Source organism: Onychostoma macrolepis, chromosome 03 (assembly GCF_012432095.1).
Source record: "Onychostoma macrolepis isolate SWU-2019 chromosome 03, ASM1243209v1, whole genome shotgun sequence".
In the NCBI taxonomy this organism is placed as follows: domain Eukaryota; kingdom Metazoa; phylum Chordata; class Actinopteri; order Cypriniformes; family Cyprinidae; genus Onychostoma; species Onychostoma macrolepis.
In genome coordinates, this window is record NC_081157.1 from 11,089,845 (window position 1) to 11,104,217 (window position 14,373).

At 41.0% G+C, this 14,373-nt stretch overlaps 1 protein-coding gene across 5 annotated transcripts in view; it reads left to right on the forward strand.

Moving 5' to 3' along the window:
- The first annotated feature begins 13 nt into the window (after window positions 1-13).
- Window positions 14-14,373, forward strand: part of gprc5ba (G protein-coupled receptor, class C, group 5, member Ba) — a 41,533-nt gene continuing 27,173 nt past the window's right edge. For 2 of the 5 annotated variants that reach the window (XR_009270046.1, XM_058769736.1), the window contains exon 1: window positions 14-188. Coding sequence is in view for 1 of the 5 variants with exons in the window: in XM_058769736.1 (XP_058625719.1) it covers window positions 159-188 (30 nt within the window). In the remaining 4 variants the exon portion in view is untranslated. Of the gene's footprint in view, window positions 498-14,373 lie in introns of all 5 variants that reach the window. The other 3 variants (XM_058769738.1, XM_058769737.1, XM_058769739.1) reach the window with 3 other exon arrangements.

Genomic DNA, 14,373 nt, shown 5'->3' on the forward strand with positions numbered 1-14,373 from the left:
CAGCGGGGGGCGGGGCTTGTGATGCGCTGATGGATCGAATCAAACAGCTGAGAACGCGCGTGTAAAGCCAGAGGGAACGCAGCAGCAGATGCATTGAAAGAAGAAACGCAGCGCGTTACAACATTTACCCATGAAGACCAAGCTTCTGCGGCGCACAGATGAAAGACGATAAACGCCAAATGTGTTCGGTGTGTGTTTTGGTTTGTTGAGGACGCCTGATATTTTATTTCTCTGTCATATCTGATGAACAAGAGCGCGGAGCAGCAGTGCTTAAAGAGGGAATCCGCATTTTGTCACGGTTTTTGTCCTCAGCGCTTTTTATTGTTGATGTTTGGCCTCGTTTACTAACTCCCGACTAAACGAAAGATTTAGGGAGAAAATCAAAGAACCGTTTTTAAGAACTGCGCGAGCCTTCGCCGTGAAAATCAACTGCAGGAGCAGAAATGTGACATTTTTCACGCGACCGTCGACCATATCGGATGCTTTAATCGATAAAGGTACGTGCACATATCAGATATACTCAAATCTACAGGAGAGATCTGCTGTTTTCTGCCAGCTGTTATCAGATGTTTATTTTCATTCTCTCTTTCCTCTCCCTCTCTCTGTGTGTGTATATTTATATTTGGAAAAAATGCATGCAAACATTACTCTTGCTGGATTCATTGGTCATTTATTAGATGCCTCGTTATGTGAATGTGAGCAAATTAATTTTCAGTCAAAATCATTACATGCCATTAATATAATAATGGTTTTAGTTCTCTGCATTGATTAAAAATGTATGCAAAAAGCAGTTTTATAATACTGCTTAATGCAACATAATGTTATTTGACGTTCTTTAAAAGGAGAAAAATCGGATCTGAGCAAATGCAGAAAGGGAAGATTTGAAATATTATTAATCAAATTAATTAGCATATGTCAATGCATTGAAACCAGTGGCATGTTTAATTAACAGGAGCGGAAAACATTCATGCCCAACCATTGAAAAGCTTGTTTGATTTCTAACAGGGGTTTTCTTTCTCATCGTGCATTTCATTTGATCAGCCATGTTTCTAGTGTCTCGAGTCCTGCATTTTGAAGATTTGGCATGCTGCTGTAGGGTCGAGCTTACTTAGCAAACTTAACTCTCCAAGAACTGGATGAACTGATGGAATGATCACATTATATCTGCTGTAGTAGTCTGGATCAGTCGGGGTTCTAGCTTTAGCATCCAGGGCGAACCCCCTTTCAGCGCCTCCCATCCCAAACAATCCTCTGTCAACGACAACAACAAAAAAAAGCACCATTCTGCTGTTATTTAGGCTATATTCACATATTTGGAAAAACACATCAATCATTTTAACATTTAAAACTGAAAATTTATACAAAATAAGACTCAAAAGTATCAAAAAAGAAGTGATGTAGACTGATTTTATATTATTCGTAATGATTTCGCACAAACCAGAAAGAAAATCTCTTTAAAACTGTATATGAAAAAAAGTTGTATTTATTCATTAGCCAATACAGTATGTATTTTTCTCACATGATATTTTTTGCATGTTCTTCTTACTAATGACTATAACCTTATATTGCGATTTATAACCCACACAACTATCATAGACATACTGTTACCATGATAGTCTTAGTTAATCAAGACAAACTTTGTGTCATTAAAAGGATTTAGGAATCTCGCTTCAATATTAGACTTTTTATGACTTTTAGTGCAGAATCAACATATCATCTTAACACACTAATTATTAAGTCCAAACACTTATGTAGTTGTTCATGACTCCAATGACTTCACTCCCATTTTTCTAAATTTTGCTGTATTGCTGGACACCCCAACATCCGTTCGCTGAATTCGCCAGCACTTCAGTGAAAGTCAATGAGATCGTGGTGCTTTGCTGCTGTTGGTGTAAACTGGGCTTAACTCACAAGGTTAATTGATCCACAGAGTGACAATATAATCGATGTGACCTGCAAATGAGCAATAGAAAGCTAACTGTGCAAAACGCCATTCCAGATTTTTTGACGCTCAAACCTAAATCTGCCATTGGTCTAGATCATTGCTTCCCAACCACGTTCCTGGATCCTCCAGCACTAGACATTTAGTATGCCTCCTTTGTCTGAAACACCCATTTCAGGTCTTTGAGCCTTTACTAATGAGCTGATGACCTGAATCAGACCACTGGTCTAAATGAAGCTTTGAAAGGGCCAAATAATTCCTGCCCATTTTTGCAATATTTGACAAGTTAAGTACAAACTGAGTTACTAAAATATGTAAGAGAGCTATTTTAGCAACTGGACAATTTAATGATTTGGTAACACATTAGTATAGGGACCAATTCTCACTATTAACTACACTGTAAAGAAAAAAAGGTTGAGCCACCTTAAAATTTTAAGGCAACCAGCTTCAGCAGATTTTTGAGTTTTCTCAACTTGTCGTTTTTAAGTTTATACAACAAAAATTTGAGAATCTCCCACAAAAATAAGTTGAGTAAACGCAAAAATCTGCTGAAGCTGGTTGCCTTAAAATTTTAAGGTGGCTCAACCTTTTTTTTTTTTTTTACAGTGTAGTAGGGGTGGGAATGACCAGAGGCCCCACGATACGATATTATCACGATTTTAAATATATTGCAATTTATTACCTTTTTCCAACTTCAAATTATGTCCCCAAAGGAAAACTTTGCCAACATCTGTTTTAACTAAAAAAAATGTTTTTTAATTTTTTTATCAGTTTGTTTATCTCACTTCAATTTTATTGCTGCAGTGCAATATAGGATTGTCAAGCAGGCAAACTGACCAACACTTTCATGAAAACCTGTCATAAATGTTGTATGCACCTGACAAACTCAATTATTTGTATTACAGATTAATCAAGCCCACCTTAATTAAATGTAAACAGGTATGCAGTGCTACTACAAGTATTTTGAACAATGCAACTTAAACTTGGTTGTGCAGACCCTTCAGAAATTGGGGCATTTGAAAGTAAATTACTGTTAAATTTAAAATAAATAAAACGGTCTTACATCCGATTTAAACGCGGGGGGGATTCCTGATAACTTTCTGTGATACCGCCATCTTTATTTTACTAGCTTACTGCATGCTGAAGGTGACCCAGCTGACCTCACCAGAAAAAAGAAAACCTCAACACCACCATCTAGTAGACTGTAAAGAAATTGGTTTTATTATTTTACCAAATAGTGTAATAAAAGATTGATACTTGGCGTCCGATTTAAAAAAAAAAAAAATTATTTTTTTTCACCCCTATTAACTGGATGTTTATTAGCATGCCTATTATTAACATATTGGCTGTTTATTAGTACGTATAAAGCACATTCTGTATGACCATATTCTTCATCCCTAATCCTACCCAATATCTAAACTTAACAACTACCTTATTAACTATTAATAAGCAGAAAGTTAGGAGTTTGAGGCAAAAGTCATAGTTAATGGTTTGTTAATAGTGAGAATTGGGCCTTAAAATAAAATGTGATCAATGTTTTGATAGGTCAAAGATTAGCGGGAATTGTAGTCTTTTAATATGGGTAGTAACTTAGTAAAGCAGCCACAACCTCTGGACAATCTCTGTTCTGGACTTGCACTGTGATCATTTCCCAAAATGTCAATTGCGTGGAAATATTAGGGACTGTGTAAACAGGATGATAATAGGGACAGACAAACAGGACAAATGCAAAGCGATGCGCTAGCAGAGAAAATACTGTACCCAGCAGAGCAACATTACTGTTTGCGATGCTCAAAATATTAGAGGAAATTTCTAAATACTGAATTGGAGGTGATGTTTATATAAAGGGAACTGGCTGTCTTCAGAAAAGTTTTGACGGCATTTTTATTTAATCTTATCTCTGTGTACACCTGCTTTGAGATAACCAAGGAAACACTATATTGCTGCTATTCCATAGGCGCCACCTACTGTCAGAGAGTGAATTTGCATTTTTAGCATTATTTGACAGCTGAAATCGTCTTTCTTGTTTTGCTGTAAATCGTAAAATTCTAATTTAATTTTTTTTTAAAAACTGCTCATGTTACTTTGTCATGATTATGCAGTGACTTTAAACAATCACCAGTGAAAAAGTGAAAATTTTCACACCACACCAGGTTGCCCATATAATTCTTCATATTACAAATAAGCTGTTCAAATCACGCAATAATTTATTTTTGAATTGATATGTCAGGCCAATTTTGGTTTTAGTTATAAAAGCACAGGCTTGCATGATGAAGCCTCGGTGCCAGCCATGCAGCAGAACTGGTAAGAGCTGGATCCTTGTTATGTAAGAGGAGTCGTCGAAAGCAGCACAAAAGAGTGGGAGCAGACTGGATGGGGGTGCTTTCACAAGCCTGTCGCAGGAGAGGGCAAAGCGTGGCTTTCATCGCACACATCCACATTCCCCAAATCACCATTTCCTACACGAGTATAAATGAGAAATATGTAAGAGACGTGTATGATATTTCATGTTTAGATGCTGTAACCCGTGTCCTAACCTAGTGCGTGACGAGCAGTAATTCTGTCCACACTGAGTGTGAACAAGGGGTGTAGCTCAACACAATCAATTCTGAAACACAGCCAATCACAGTGCTTTCTCTGTTTGCAGCTTAAGAGAGCGACACATACCTTATATATTCATGACTACCATGGTGCTTCACTTGGGTTGAATAAACCCTGTGTGTGTGCGGGGCTGCCTGGGTGCAACGTTGTAAAAATAGTAACAAGCAATTAATAAAATGCGATGTCCTTTGCTGTAGTTGTGGCTTGTTACAACAAAAACCTCTGATTAAAATATAAGGGATGTTTTTGCTTTTTATATTATGGAATGCTTTTTATTCAAGTATTTTACTGCAACAAGCATCACCTCATTGTTGCTTTGTCTCTTTCTGTAACACAGACACAAAGCGAAACACTGTTCCTCTTGTATATTACATTCAAACATCCCTTTATGACAGAAGTCGTGAAAATACAAAGTATTGGTTCTGCAGCGCATTACGAGTGTGTGTTAGAGCCCTGTTGATGAGCTGAGGATGGGCGAACACCCCCCACATCTCTTTCTGCCTCTTGCTGTTACCATGGCAATCACTGCACAATTACTCATGACATCAGCTTTTCCTTTTTTTCCCACACAGTGGAATGGCATGGAAAAAAATAAACTCAGAGTTCAGAGTTCAACTTTAAAGAAACCACATCTATTTTTTGCCAAGTAAGAGGCGTTGTGGTCAAATCTCAGGTGAACCTTTCTTTAAAATCAAGTAGCAAGCTTTTTTTTTTTTTTACTGATTTGATTCATCAGATTTTTTTTAAAGGAGTCATGCATTGAGGAATCTTATTTCACTTGATCCTTTGACACATATGAGGTCATTATACTATAAAAAATTTATTTTTATTTTTAAAACTCAAAACTTTTAAGGTCATTGCACATTGAGTCACACTTTGAATTTTTTGCACGTTAAAAAATAAATACGACCTCACGTTGTGTCAATCACGTTTACACACTGCCTCTGAAACTTTTGTCCGTCATAAAAACAATTTAGATCAGGTTCAATTTTCTGCGTTTTCGCATCCGTAACAAGCATTTTGATAGGAAAGGATGACGGAAATTTCAGACTGTGTGTGCAAGGACCTTTAGTCCAAAAACATTTTATTGAAACTAATTTGCTAAAATAACTAATTTTCTACTTCCTTTACTTTTCTGCTTCAGAAAGAGATCAACTGCTGCTTAATTGTTTTAATGATAGTTTAGTTTAGACATCTGACCTACGTCTAAACTCGCATATCTGATTCTCCACAGAACTCCCAATGCGAGGGCAACACATTTGCTCACGATTTTATTTTTAATGGCGTTTTAATGCCGACGTGCTGTATGTGCTCGCATTTTATTGAGATGGAAACTTTATATAATAAAATACCTAACTACATAATACTATTATTGTTAGAAATTGCAACAAAATATAAATATAAACTTTTGAACTGTGGGTTTCGTCTGGTCAGAGGAGGACTGAGCCTGGTTTCTCCCAAGGTTTTTTTCTCCATTCTGTCACAGAGAGAGTTTTGGTTCCTTGCCGCTGTCGCCTCTGGCTTGCTCAGTTGGGGACACTTAATTTCTAGCGATTATCGCCGATTTGGTTGCACAGATACTATTTAAACTAAACTGAGCTAGACAATGACATCTGAATTCAATAATGAAATGCCTTTAACTGAAAATTGAGTGTTTAATCTTATCATTATACATTACTGACACTCTATCCTCCAATTTGATACTGTTAAGTGCTTTGACACAATCTGTATTGTTAAAAGCGCTATATAAATAAAGGTGACTTGACTTGACTTATATAGCCTAGGTAAGAAATTGCACATTCAGGAGCTGGTTTTCAACCCCTGCCCCGTGAAGTTTGAAAATACAACAGCTAAAAGCTACATTATATTTCTCAGCAATGAGGTGATAACTTAGCAGTTCTTGTAATTAAACCGAGAAGCTTGTTCGCAAAGCTTCACAATCACTTGCTCGCTCGCACGTGGGTGCATGCGTTCGTTTGTTTTCTCTGTCTTTCATTAATTCATTCGAATACATTTTAATAAATATCATCTCTATTTCACTAAAGAATTCTACCTGTAGATAAAATAGTCTAACAAATTAAAATTACCCTTATTTTCCGGTCTTTATCCAAGCAGCAAAATATCCATGACAGCAGTTGTCCATGCTGGCAAATAATAATGGCCATTCGACGTGAATTATATAAATAATTTTAATAGCATGGCTATTTAAAGCCCGAGGGTCTACCACGTGCATAGTAAAGCGATCACTGCAGACAATCCTTTTGGGTAAGAATTAATGTAAACACAGATATCGGATACCAGTCGTGTCTAACATGAATGTAAATAGATGGGCCAAAAAAATCGGACATGGTTAAAAGATCGGATCTGTGCATTAAGACTTGCAGTGTAAACGCAGCCATAGGGTGCTTTCACACTTGGTTTGATTGCCTGGTCTGAACCAGAGTTTGTTTGCTCCCCCTGCCCCCGTGGGACTGCGTTCATATTATTTTATGAATACTATTCCATTCAAGTTACTTCCGCGATTTGGTACGATTGCGTTCACATCAGCAGCGAACCGTACCAGATTTCACATGAACCATACCCCAGACCACCCTTTTTAAGCGGACTCTGGTGCGTTTCATGGGTGCGCACCCGAGTTCGGAAGATAGTGTTTACATCATCCAAATGAACCGAACTCTGACGTCAATCGAACCCGGGTGCGCACCAAAAGTGCTAGTGTGAAAGCACCCATAAACTGCTTTGCGTCTCTCCGACAGATAACTCCATGATGCGCCATTTACAGGTATTTCCCTAAACCGCCACACAGCTCATAGATTTTTCCACCAAGGGGTGAGAGATTCCGAAAACAATTATTTATTTTTTATAATTATTTTATTTCAGTTAGTTTTTCCAATAACTGTTGTTAGTTTGGTTTCGTTTAAGTTTTTCAATTATTTTGAAATTTTAATTTTATTTCAGTTTCCGAAATTTTTTTCATCAATCGTTTTCGTCTTAGTTTTAGTCTTCGTTTACGAAAATAACCTTGTTTGGGATGCAGTTGTCATGCAAGACAATTATACAGAAATACTTTGACAGACTTTCCTCAGGCATTTCAGAATGACCAAAACAACCTTTCAGATGCTGTGAATGAGATCGGTCTACTGGTTAGTCACGTTATCCCGTCTGATAGCGCGAAGTCACTTTTTCGATGCGCATGGAGGCATTTATTCGGTAAATGTGTTTCCATCGTAGTTTATGCGCATTTTTTCTTATCGGATAAAAAGTTCATCCTACTCAAATGTGCGCATAAGTTTTTTTTTTTTTTTTTTAATGCACATTTTTAGAATTTATGCGCATCTTGGCGTTTCCATCAATCGTTTTTTTATGCAATATACCAAAAGGCGCATAAAACTAGATAGATGGAAACATAGCTAGAGTAAATTCTCCAAAAATTTACTTTGACACATGAAAATTGACACATTTACAGATGATAATTCAGAAATTTGAACTTGGCAGGATGATCATTCTTAATTTAACGTGCATTTGTTTATTCAATCTTGCATGCTGCTCTGTATGCATGTGCTTGTGGTTGTTGTTTTTAACCATACCACACCAATATTTAGATAAGCATATGAAGGGAAAGTGGAGCATATAATAAGACTAAGCACTACAGTAATGCACGATGCTTTATCAGTGATCAAACTTACAAAAATGCTATCAATAACTGAATCATAAATATTTTATCTGCCTTTCAATACACACACACACAATTTAAGACTTGTCAGTAAACAGCACTGTTATGATTGGCTAATGCCACTGCATAGGAAAGAGAGATAATGCCCCCTCGCTTTCACTTTTTTGAGTAAGTTTTGAAAAAATATCCATATAAAGACATCATCATTAACAGACAGAGCATTATAAAGTTGTTTACTTAAGTTTTATGATGCAGCTGCTATCAGGTCCAATACAGCTGGCTCTTTCAACAAACGTTTCTTTGCAAACTCTCTGTTGCACTGTGAATTTTAAAGAAATTGAACTGGCTTCTGCTCACTGTATCCAGTGTAGGCATCAGTGATTATAATGGGCTCTATTTGCTTTTGATGCAATGCTCGTACTGTTAAGCGATTGATTGGCAAGTTTTTTTTTTTGGTTTTTTTTTATCATGAGGTGGACATTTTAAAGCAGTCATGACATGAGAAATCAAATTTGCCTTGATCTTTGAAGTCTTTGTACCATTAAAACATCCTTCAAGTTTCACAGCTTAAAATGTCCACATTATAAACAAAGTGTTCATTTAAGCAAGCTCTGAAAATGGCATGTTTGGATGTTGGGGATTTGTGACATCACATGGGCAAATACATTCGCATATGACCGCCTCCAGACCAAGACATTGACGAATAGTTATACATCACACTATAGGCCCCACCCACTTGTGTAGACTCACTTAGGGTGGTTTTTGGGTGTTTTGGCTTTGGACTCGAGTTGTCCCCATAAATGTTATCATTTGACAGAACATTTAACCCTTTCACACGTGAGTTTAAAATATTCTAGCTGAGCCCCCAGCGTGAGTTGTTTTTTAGGCGACCATTATTTTAGAACTTGTATGATGTTTCATTAACAAAGTTCGGGAGGAGCACGTCAGATACTTAGCCTAATTAGACACAAGTGGTACGCCATCAAGCTAATCAACACACGGGTATAAATACAGCTGACATGCCTCCATTCATTTGACGGCTAAACAGCATCCTGTCTGCACCTTTTGCCATTACTTCACAGACCCGACTTCTTTCGGATCCTCCGGCCAATCTGCCGGCCTCAGGATCGGTCTTTCTGCCCCAGACACGGCCGCCGAGCTCCAGGCTTCGTTGCGGCCGCTGCTCTCAGCTCAACCAGCCACACGCTCTCTTCCACCGGCGTCACTTCCATGCTCTTATTATTCAGCTGCACGGATTTCATCCGCGCCAACAATTCCTCCGATCGGGAAATGGATCGTATTTAAACATAAGCCAAACGCTGATTAATTCCGACGCACTGTCTTCTCGGAGGGTAACGTTAAACAAGCGGATTTGCACGATCTTTTTGTCACCGCAATTAAACGAGGGTTCATGATCAGATCTTTCGTCGACCACTGTCTCATCATTAGCCCATTGGAGTGGCTGCTAGGAAATTCTGGGGTAAGAAACCTTCTAACCGATTTGTCAGCTCTACATAACTACCCGTTTCAAGTATAAACCACCTCAATGAATTCTCTCTCAATAGTAGGACAATGATCATGTAATCCATATGACAAATCATGGGTCTTAGCACCTGGCTGGAAAAGTCGACATCACCTCAGCTTCCAAGCCATGCCTATCCATCCAGATTCATGGCACTTATTCGGGGTCCGTTAGCACAGGGAATCCCATTTCATTGTACGCTTAACCTTTGGACGCAAGCAGCACCAAGATTTTCGGACGTATTATCAGGCACCGCTATTGGATTGTCTTACAATCACGCAAGCAATCCTCATAGCATCTACCCTATTAGACGACTATTATTCTGAGTATTGAACTCCCGGTCAAACGCTGTAAGAGCGCTCCCGGTGGAGCAATACCTTTCTCTGTCGACTAACGGTGAGGCTCACCCATCTGACACTGCGGGTAGTGAACTCGCATTAGATGCGTGAGAGCTTCCCAGTCGAGCAAACCTTGCGTTTCCGTCTGACTATAGGTGAAACTCACACGTCCGATACCGCAAGTGCAGAACGCCCGTCCGATGCCATAATATTGATCTCCCGTCGGACGCCATATTCACTCTAGCCTTCTGGGTCTCCTCTAAATTCGATCTGGACATCAACCCCACCATCTCAGACCTATCAGTTCTCGATAGTGAAACCATTTCATTTTGATCAAACAAGACAGACCAAGTTAAGAAAGGTAATTTAATTTACATTTGCAAACTCTTTTCTCCATCCAACCTTACCAGGCCGTTCTCGAGCATCTCCGCCTTAGAATTCTCAAGTCAAATCCCCCCCTCGAACCTCTATTCAAAAATAAATAAATAAAATAAAAATATTAAAAAATAAATAAATTTAAAAAAATTGGTACGAGCCTTCCAGACATTTTGAAAAAACTTACCTTTTCAAGTCCACGCTTGGCGAGGCTCACCTATCTGACACCGTGAATCTTCACATCTTGCCGAACACTGGCAGAGCCTCCCAGCTAGACAACTTACCTTTTCCACCCTGCGGCCGGAGAGTCTTACCCAACCAGGCTGCGAGCTTCCATCTCCAGTCAGATGACGGTGAGTGCCTCCCGGCCACCTAACTTTACTTTTCTGTCTTTACCTGTCCGACACTGTGAGCCCTGATCTCCCGCCGGACGCCAGGGAGCGCATTCCTGGCCAAACAACCTTACATTTTCAAGTCCCACGCTGGCGACGATTACCCGTCCGACACAGTGGGTATTGTGCTCCCGTCGGGCGTCAGCAAGAGCCTCCCAGCCAGACAAACTCACCTTTTTTCCATCCTGCGGCCGGCGAGACTTACCCATCCATGCTGCGAGTGTCCATCTCCAGACGGATGTCGGCGAAGCCTCCCGACCACACAACTTTACATTTCTGTCTTACTTGTCCGACTCCGTGAGCCCCCATCTTCTAACGGACGCCGGCGAGAACACTCCCAGCCAGACAACCTTACCTTTTCAAGTCCTACGCTCGGCAAGGCTTACCCGTCCAACACGGTGAGTCTTGATCTCCCGTCGGACGTCGGCAAGAGCCTCCCAGCCAGACAATCTTACCTTTTCCTTCTGCTCGCGCCACAATATCAAACCCCCGTTGAACGCTACATACTCGGTCGGTCAAGCAATCTTAGTTTTCAGTCCGCCACCGGCGAGGCTTAACCATCCGACTCGCGAGTATTGATCTCCCGTCGGATGTCACGAGAGCCTCCCGGCCGGACAACCTCGTCTTTTTTCCTCCTACGTCAGCGCCACTGGCCCTTCAAACAGGTGAGCACGCTTCACCAGTTGGATGACGGCTAAGCGTCCCGACTAAACTTTACCTTTCCGTCTTTACCTGTTTGACACAGTGAGTCTTGATCTCCCATCGGACGCCGGTGAGCGCATTCCCGGCCAGACAACCTTACCTTTTCAAGTCCCACGCTGGCGACGCTTACCGGTCCGACACAGTGGGTATTGTGCCCCCGTCGGGTGTCGGCGAGAGCCTCCCAGCCAGACGACTTACCGTTTCATCCTACGGTCGGTGAGACTGACCCGTTTGACTCGGTGAGTATTGGCCTCCCGTAGAGCGTCGGTGTCTGTCTTGGCCACCCACCTATTTTTCCGTCCGACGGGCGACGAGGCCTAGCCATCAGTCGCCATGGGTCTCGTCCGCCTGCCGAACACCGTCCACCTGTCTCTTCTATCCTCACACCTTTTCCCCCCGCCTGGCGAGGCTTACCCGTTCGATCTCCTGAGTCTCAATCTCCCATCGGATGCTGCGAGAGCCCTCCCAGTTCTGGGTTTTCTCATCTCCCAACCCGCCGGCGAAGCTATCCGTCTGACATCGTAGTCTTGATCTCGTGCCAGACGTTGGTCTCCCTGTGGGCTCCTGTATGTGCTGCCCGCTCGTCCGACGACGGAGTATTGTGCTCTAGTCGGAGGCTTCATGGGTTCTCTCTGCAAGTTTCCGCCCTCTGTTCTCTGATCAGCAGGGGCTGACGGCCAGTAGGGCTCGTACGCCGACTCCGTGATCTATCCGACTGCAGGCAACTCGGGTCCTCCTGGTCAGGGCCTTAACCACCCTGCTGCTCTATCGGCGGGCAGGGCTCACCCGTCCCAATGTGATGAGCACACCGTTGAGCTTCGGTTCGAGCCCTCCCTGACCGGTCGCCCCAAACCACGCAGTTCACACCAGCGGCCGGTGGGACCTACCCATGCATGCCAAACCGCTCCCTCAGAGCTCGTAGGCTCCCCCGGCCTGACATCCAGGCTACTCCTCGATACCAGCTACCGCCAGATCTCTATTGCGTATTTGGGGGGGGGATCTTAGTCTGGCGGCTGTCCAACACTCAATTGCTTTTGGGGGTACTCTGGGTTCGGGCTACGTTACTCGTGCTAAATATATGTAAGTGTGAACTCGTGAACGCCTTATTGTTTCCATGGTGACGCGTCATGCTTGTCGTGACACACTGCAGCCACAAAAGCGCTGTATGACATATGGATCGCTTTTATTTCATTTTTTCTTTATTCAAAATATTCACAAACATGCTCACTATATTATGAGATATCTGATATTCCGATTCTGAAATATGTGCAAGTAAATGTATTTGGTAGTTTAAACACTTTTATAATGACCGTGTTAGTTGATCTATACCGGGTGATGGGCGCCGCCATGTTTGTTCGCGCTGAATCCGAGCTGTGGGATTTACAACACGTAAATTCATCCTCTCCTCCCGAAACACGTTAAAGTAAGTCTCCGGTGAACTGGGAGAAGAATAGTCAACTTTATTGTTACCTACATTGTGTATATGATATCAATAAAACATGTCGTCACATATTTGTAATGATCATTATTGCCGTTTCCATAGACATTAGTGTGTATTTTACAAACTATACATTTTTGGTTTTGCTAGTAGCCTACTTATGTGTATTTAAATGTCTGGAACCTAAAATAAGCATTATATGGTTGAAAACATTGAATAGTTGTGATAATATGATAAGCGCTCAGCGAGTCTGATCTGTCTCAGCGCCAGTAAAAGTGCTAAAGCAGATTTGAATTCAGCAGTTGATGACGTGACACTGAACATTCTAATCACACCGGTGTGATTGTACGCGTCAAAGGGTTAAAACAACTTACAAATACATAGCAAAAAAATCCTGACCAACATATTCTGTGGGTTACCAGAGCAATCGTGTAATGATTTTCACCAACAGAGGGCGCAAGTCACTGTCTTAATGAGTGAGTCATTCATTCAACCAATTAGTTCAAATGGCTGATTCATTCAGAAACGAAAGTAAATGACTGTGACTTGTCACAGCGAAGTAAATCCTTGTGCCATGGTACTCTCGTGAATGTGCAGTGGGGACACGGAAGAGAAGAAATTGTTGAATAAAGTCAGTATTTTGGGGCTTTTTTGCACACAAATTATTCTTATAGCTTCAATTACGGTTGAACCACTGATGTTACGTTGACCATTATAATGGTGTCCTTACTGAATTTCTGTGCCTTGACCATGTTAGGATCCTTGCTGTCTGTGGAGGGTCAGAAAGGTCTCGGATTTCATCAAAATATATTAATTTGTGTTCCAAAGATGAACGAAGGTCTTACAGGTTTGGAACGACATGAGGGTGAGTAATTATTGACGAATTTTCATTTTTGGGTTAACTAACCCTTTAAGGAGGGGCCATCATCACACAGTTAAATCTGTGCAAAGAATCATGGGAGCTGTGTCCATCAGTTGTACCGTTCAGAATCCTTAATTCTAAAGTACCCTTTTAAGTGGCCAGTTTTGAACACTTTGGTTTGGAATGACCCTTCATTATGGCGGCCATGATTGTTCTCAGTCTGAAGTGCCCTACATAGATAGAGGGATAAGGGGATAAAAATACAGTTTGTATAGTAGAAAAACTGTTACGCCCATGGAAGGTCCCCACAACAAATGGAAACCAGTATGTATGTGTGTGTATTTGTGCGTGTCATTTATTTTATCCACTTTAATCATTTTCATTGTAGTGACCGTATAGGCTCTATGAAAAAAGTTCTTAGTACATATTACTTAAGCCACTATGGGGTATAGGGCCTAAAAATGAAGGGAAGTCTCACAAACCTGCTGCACTGACAGAGATTGCTGACATTGCTAAGAACATCATTTG